General features: G+C 41.8%; 2 protein-coding genes across 2 annotated transcripts in view; one reads left to right on the forward strand and one right to left on the reverse strand.

Moving 5' to 3' along the window:
- Positions 1-727: 727 nt before the first annotated feature.
- On the forward strand, positions 728-5,621 carry LXN (latexin; the record flags this gene model as incomplete). The annotated part of the gene is made up of 5 exons (XM_010284737.1): positions 728-790; positions 1,384-1,558; positions 2,182-2,318; positions 4,348-4,410; positions 5,526-5,621. Coding segments are annotated over 5 exons (534 nt in total), but the record flags the coding sequence as incomplete, so codon positions are not given.
- Positions 5,622-5,847: 226 nt separating this feature from the next.
- Positions 5,848-6,977, reverse strand: part of GFM1 (G elongation factor, mitochondrial 1) — a gene marked incomplete at its 5' end in the record, with an annotated part of 12,817 nt that continues 11,687 nt past the window's right edge. The window contains 2 exon segments of the mRNA XM_010284739.1: positions 5,848-5,934; positions 6,868-6,977. The exon segment at positions 6,868-6,977 is cut by the window's right edge and continues 7 nt beyond it. Coding sequence (XP_010283041.1) covers positions 5,848-5,934; positions 6,868-6,977 — 197 coding nt within the window.

Consider the following 6,977-nt stretch of genomic DNA (forward strand, 5'->3'; position numbering starts at 1 on the left):
AGGCGCGCCGGCTGCACGCGTGTCTGTCGTGCATGGAACGAGCCCCGCTCGTGACTTGCGTTGGTAGCAGGAGGGCAGATCCGCGCCGCCTGCGCGGCACAGTGCTCCGGCTGTCCTGGCCCCTTTGGGCAACGCTGCTGCAGGAACCGCGCCCTGCGCCGCGCCCGGGGTGCTTACCCGGGGCATCGCGCCCTGCTCAACCTCCCAAGCAAACTCACTCTGTCGGAGGACGCTCTTTTCAGGACAGACCTCACCACTGACCTGCTCTGGACTTGCTGGCAAACCTGCTAGAACAGGGGTTACAGCGAAACGAACCTGCTTAAGTCATTATTGTAGATATCCAAGAATATATATGACATGATACAATTCATAACAAAGTGCAAAATGGGCTTAATATAAGGAACCCAATTAAGACTCCTGCCTCAGCGTTTAACCAAGCTGCACGCTATTGCACATAGTCATCCTGGGAGCCCACGCAGGGCAATTCAGTGTACAAGTATACAAGGCTAGGAACGGACAAGGAGGTGCTAATCCGACGCTACACCAGGTGCATATTAAGTGAGCGACCTTAACACGGCAAGAAGAAATAAAAGATCATCCTAGCTCTGAACGGGTCCTGCAGAGAGCGGCACTGCTGCGGCGTTTCACAATAATTAGAATCTTTTCCACAATGCAAAGCAATTCAGTGTTTTACAGAATAAATGTTCTTAATGTTTTCCTTATTTAGGACATCGATGATGTCGGGCATAAGTACTACCTGGAACTGGTGTTAGAAGACGTCCTTGACAAAGTGAGTTCAGATTTATTTAGTTAAAACATTCTGTGGGCAGAAGTTGGCACTACTGACATGTAATAAAAACCCAATGCTTTACGCTGCTGACCCCAGCTGAGGCCAGGGGACACACAATAATACTTGGTATCATGTTTCAGATTTTCCTATACTGCAAATCAGGGGGGGGAAAAAAAAGGCTTAACTTTATCAAAAGGGAACCCCCATTTTCTATACCATGAAAGCCCTGAACATCTGGTACCTACCACTATGACACAAGGAAATGCTTGAGGGATGATTTCAGCATCTTGCAATTTCAAATTGAAGTTATTTGAACCCATTACTCCAACTGAATAGCACAAGTGACATTCTGCACCACAAACATTGCCCTTTCTATCACTGCAGAAAGAAAACTCCCCTTTATAGTACAGTCACAGAAATATTATGAATTTAACCTTGTCTTAAATAATCACAAATCTGTATGGGCCAGGCTCATAAAAAACAGCAACTACATAAAGGAGAAAAAAAAAAAAATCACATTTTAGAAGTGCAAATTACTAGTATTATACATGTATTTAATCACATATTAATATGGATCATTAACTCTGTAACAGGACAGTACTGTTAACTGCACTGCTGAGGTTCTTTATCATCTGGGCAACAAAAACATTGCTCCAGATGTGCAATTCACACTTGAAGGAGAACTTAAGAACACAGCTGAAGCAGATAACACATTCTACAATCGAATCAAGAGCCTGGAAAAAGAGCTAATGGCAGAAAACATACCAGGTACAAAGAAGGGGCCTGGGGGAGAAGTTTTTGAGACAATGTTCTCCATGGCCAGAAGCAAACTTAAGCTCAGCTGGTGGTGGTCCATGATCCATATGGGAGCTCCTTCTGTACAGGCCAGGGCCGAGGGGATCTGGCCATTAGCCCTACTCTGAACACATGCTGCTTCACTTTCTGCTATTCGGGGTGGTCGGTCAATGACAACACTACTAAATTTATTCATCACTTCTGAAATCCAGAACCGATACATGATTTGCATGAAACTGTTCTTGAAAACCACCTGCTGCTGTTATCTCTCCCTTTACCAGCGTCCTGCTCGCTGTTTGTGGCTCTTCTCGGTGTAGTACATCAGACACCCCAACTGTAGTACCAGGGTCTGCTCTTACTTTAGAGCAACCCCTGCCTTGAAGACCTTACAGAATATACGTTAAGAAAAGGAAGTGGGAGGAAAACACAGTGGTGATGTAGTAGCTCTTCCAAGATTATATGGAAGGTCTGTGACACAGCAAGGAACGTAAGCAAGTGATTTCAGCGCCAAACCCTACTATTAGGTGATAAGATTCTGTTAATGGCTGCAACTCCATAAATCTTGCTTAATGTGTATTATTTATTTTGTTTGCCAGACAGCCATGGCAACGTGTCCCCAGAAATGGAGCCCATCCGACTGCTAGCTTGGGTCGCCTCTGGCTATGTGATATGGCAGAACTCAACTGAAAACACTCATTTTCAACTTGCCCAAATTAAGCGTGTGAAGCAAGTGGTAAGTTATCATCAATGCCCTGCAAGAACAGTAGTGTTTAGGAGCTAAGCAGTTGTGCATGTACTGGACAAGTTCTCAAGCAAGAAACCTCAATTGTGTCTGAACTTCTTGACCCGGTTTGTGTTTAAGCCAGTGTTTGCTTTTTCTTCCACCCATCTCTTTCCTCTAGCAAATCAGGACAGCTTCCACTGATGGCTTCAGTGTTTATTTTAGATCACTACTCCTCCTCATGAATTTTGCTTATAGAAACCATGTCTTCTCAGCAACAGCAGTATTATTTAGTTAAGAAAACTGACTGTCTCACTTGGAGGTTATCACATTGGTTACAGTTTTAAATTGCTTTCCTGCCTTTCTTCTTGCATCTGCATAACACGCACTGGAATACTGTCCTTTATGTCTTGATCTACGCCACGATCTAGCAATCAGTCACAGCAATACTGCTTGACATCTCTGTGATAGCCATGTCTAGACAAATAGCAATGGGCTGCACCTCAAATTCAGTAAGACACAATCTATGTTGCTTTTGTTTGCAGTACTGCAGTCTCCACCCATTTGCTATTTCACCTCAAAATGCTAATCAAGGAAGAAAATATTGATGAATTCCACTCCCAATATTAGCTTTTTTATTTTGTTCTTCCCAAACTTACTTTTACTATTTTTTGTGGGGGAGGGAATATCTTAAGCCTAAAATTAATTTTTAGTTGAGACATTCATATTGCAGAAGTGCTGTCTAAATTTTTTTAAATGGCGCAGTTAACAGTAACACTTACTTCAGGGATAGCTTTCTACTTGATCTGAAAACGTCAAGTGGAGCCATGCTCCTAGACTTGTATTAGCACGTTGAGCATCAAATGAGTTTATGCTAAGAAAACTGAATTCAGGAAAACATGTCACAAGACAGAAAGGGAACAGAATACTTCAGGACAAAGTATTTTCTATTTTCACTTACTTCTGAGTGGTTACAAGTGCTGTGTTTATCTTGAGCAGATCTGGATCTGCACAAAGCTAAGAAATAAATAGGACTGGAAAACCTCACTATCGCTATTCAAACTGAGTCATTAGCTGCCACCATCAACAGGCCACACAGACTTCTTACCTGAACAGGCTTAACTGATAAGGCAACTTGCTTTCAGAAAAGTTATCAAAGCGAAGTTCTTGGTTTTATTTTTAAATTAACAGAATTCTATAGATTTTCCCAGTGGTTCTCTGTTCTATTTGGAGAAAATATACTGTGAGTTAAGAAAAACTCCTAAAGGCATGGTCAACTTTAAATTCAAGGAAATTTAGTATGTAAGCTAGAATAAAGAAGCAGGACTTCGTATTTAGAAAACTCAACGTATCAGGAGTCTTCAGAACAGACTTTCAGAGCCTGAATGTTTGGCCACTCAGAACAGCCAGTGAATTCCCATGAAGTTATGGGAACGAAGGAGAGGCAGAAAACTCATTCTGGGAGCACACTTTGGTAATGTTTTGCTCCCTCTGATGGCTATCTGAAAGCAGTTCACAGATGCTGCAGGGCTATGCACAAGGAAGATTTAAAAACCCTCTTTAGCAAACCTGATGAATTTAAGGCAGACAGAAGACTATTAAACTAAACTGGGCATTCTGTCACTCGCACAATCACTGGTAACTTGTTATCTGCTGTAAGGCCGGAGTGTATTCCAAGCCTTATCCTAGTGACAAATTTATTTAGGATTATTTGGGTTAAATTGACACGTTGCAGAACCAGGTGTTCCCAAATGAGTTCCTGAAGTTGAGGTACATCTAGCTTCTTTAAGGGAGGAATTAGCACCGTTTTAAATTTCACATTCAGTCTCTCAAATGCAGGTTTGGAGTTCACAGAATACAAAACAGTATCTTCTTGTTTTGTTATAGTGACTAAGCTCCATCTGCTTTATTTGTTAACACAAGCTGCCAGTTTCATCCGAAATAGATAAGAATTTTTATGATAACCGGAGAGCACTGATTCACTTCTTTTTTAAGGTGGGGGGAAGACCCAAATTCAGCCCTTTTCGTCTTGTCTTTCCAGAAAAGAAGTGATGAATATCTTGCATTTGACTATATGATTCTACTTCATGAAATGGTGTCCCAGGTAAAGTCTTATTTCTGGAAAGCTTTTTTTTGTTTGTTTTAAGACTGACAGCAGTGTACCCTCCAATGCAGACATGCAGATGGTGGGGCATTCACAGATCTGATGCCTGCAGGTCAGTTAGCAAAGAGGGTGAAGTTAGGGCTATCTCAGCGTTACCATCTTCTGCCCCATGCAGGTGGGAGACAACAGGCCTCTAACCTGTGTCAAGAGACAGTAATTTTCAGCTATTTCTGGGCCCTTCTTGGGAATGGCAGAGGTTCAATATACTGGTCATTCACAGCTCTCTCATCTTGGGAGATAGCGTTGCCAAGCTGGGCAGGGATAAAGGGAAGAAGCAGCTGCAGGCATCCTGGACTGCTTAACTGCATTCCAGCTGGAGCTGCAGAGCGCTTCTATGCTAGAGGACAGCAGTGGTGGACCAGTCACAGAGGCACTGTCTACCCCAGTAGCTCACAGAAGAGAGCAGCAGAAACTTTGTTTCCCAGAACAGTATTTACATCATATGCTATTCTCCATCATAATTTTGTGATCTGAGCAAGTGTTTTCATAAGAAAAATGCAGAAAATTTGAAAGAGAAGTTCTCGATTGTGCAATCTCCTGTAATAAATCACCCGCTGATAACAATCGGAGATCTCACTCCCACTTCTAGCTCCACTGCTTCCTACCCCACTGCACTTGGGGCATCTCTAGAGTTTTTAGTTCCTAAGTTTTCTATGAAGAAAAAATCCTGAGTAGTAGCAGCCAACTAATTGCAGAACAAAAGCATGGGTTCTTCATTGTGCTCTGCTTAGAGAAGGGCAAGTGTCCCAAAATATCAATAGCACTAACAGTAAGAAGGGTAATCCAGCACGGACATGCCTGAGCTGCAAAACTTGCCTAGATAGAAGAATGTAGTTGGAGCAGCATGGAGCACAAAACGGACTGAAAAAAGCTGGCAGGAGAACTTCAGATATTCAGACAGCTCAGCAGGACTGTGTGTTATAGTGCCTACCCTGCACTCTTACTGGTGCTTGATCAACCTACTTATATGGCTGCATTACAGCTGGCAGTTCCCGTTCAACGTTGTTCAAAGAAAATACTGTCTCACCTTCCTCAGTTTTATTTCCTCCCCACAGGAGATCATTCCCTGGCAAGTGACAGTTCTCTGGCACCCACAGCATGGTGTTCAAGTAACACAGGAGAGCCGCCAGCCAAAACATGCACTGGAGTAAGGGACCACCTGATACTGCAATGGAAGCTCAAATGCTACAATAAGCTTTTGAAGGGAGGGCAGAGAAGTTGACGAGGGTGGATATGCAATCAAGGATATTCCTCAGTTAAACTTTTCCTGTACATTGTGCTTTGATCTGATTATCCAAAAGACGCTTTCTCTGCTACGTAATCAAATTCTGCATCAAGCTAAATTTAAAAAAACCTCTCTGTTCCCACAAAGAATACTTACTGCACAGGTGCGGAGATGTTCTCCCTAAAGGCAACTTTCGGCTTTCCCATGGTGCAAGGGCAACCATATTCTCTTTCCATTCGCTGCAGGAAAAAAAAAGGCATAATGAAATAGAGTTGTTCCATTGGAACAATACATTGGAAATTGCTTTATTTACAGATCTTTCTGAAATGAGAAACTTAATCAGGGTTAACCATGTTTTTGGTCTGGGGTTGGATTGATTTTTGAGGTCTTGGTGGGGGAGGTTTTTTTAAGTGTTACAAATTATTCATTGTCATTTTGCAGTCATCCTTGTTTAGCGGTGATAGCTTTAGACATAGAAAAAGGGAACAGCACTTATTATTTCACTCAAGTTTAAGTTTTTCAAGACAAAAGCCATCTTTTCTTCATTCTGTCAACATTTCAGATACATCTATTGTGTTAGACTAAAATATAGACATCAACTTGAAAGAAACAAATAAATGACTGTAAGTAACTATTCCCTCCTGCCTGCATCATCTTTTATTATGGAACGATACATTTAAAAACACTGAAACAGAATAATTTCTCTCTCCTGTAGGAAATGGCTAACAGTAAAATTCATTATAAGCAAAGACTGCTAAAGCAAAGCGTAGTGCTTAATAGAACATATTTTATGGATTTGAACCAAAAAGTAAAAATATTCCAGGCAGAAGTTACATTTAAATAGATTACAAACCTTCAAAACAGAACCACTGTACAGAAAGAATCTTCAAAAGTTGACTAAGAAGTTAAGCTCTTCCCTAAGCAGCTAGTATTGTTCACATTGACAACACAGTGCTTTCTGCTAGGAAGATCTCAAAATTGTTGTCACATGATAGCCTTGATTTACACAAAAGCAAGTGGAATTGTATACCTCCAAACTTGGTGTGCACCCCATTACAAAATCGGGCATGAAGGCTGGCATCAGCCCATCTGCAGCTAGATTTTGGTCTCAGCCAGAAAGGAAGGAGAAAACAGTCAAAAGCAGAGTCCATGGAATCTGCTTTCCAAATTACCTGGGCATAGATTTCCAGGTGCAGTTCCCCCATTCCAGAAACAATGGTCTCTTTGCTCTCATCATTAAAATGGATTCGAAAAGTGGGATCTTCCCTTGTAAAGCGGTTCA

The sequence above is a fragment of the Phaethon lepturus genome, unplaced genomic scaffold (genome assembly GCF_000687285.1).
Source record: "Phaethon lepturus isolate BGI_N335 unplaced genomic scaffold, ASM68728v1 scaffold46583, whole genome shotgun sequence".
NCBI classification, from domain to species: Eukaryota; Metazoa; Chordata; class Aves; order Phaethontiformes; family Phaethontidae; genus Phaethon; species Phaethon lepturus.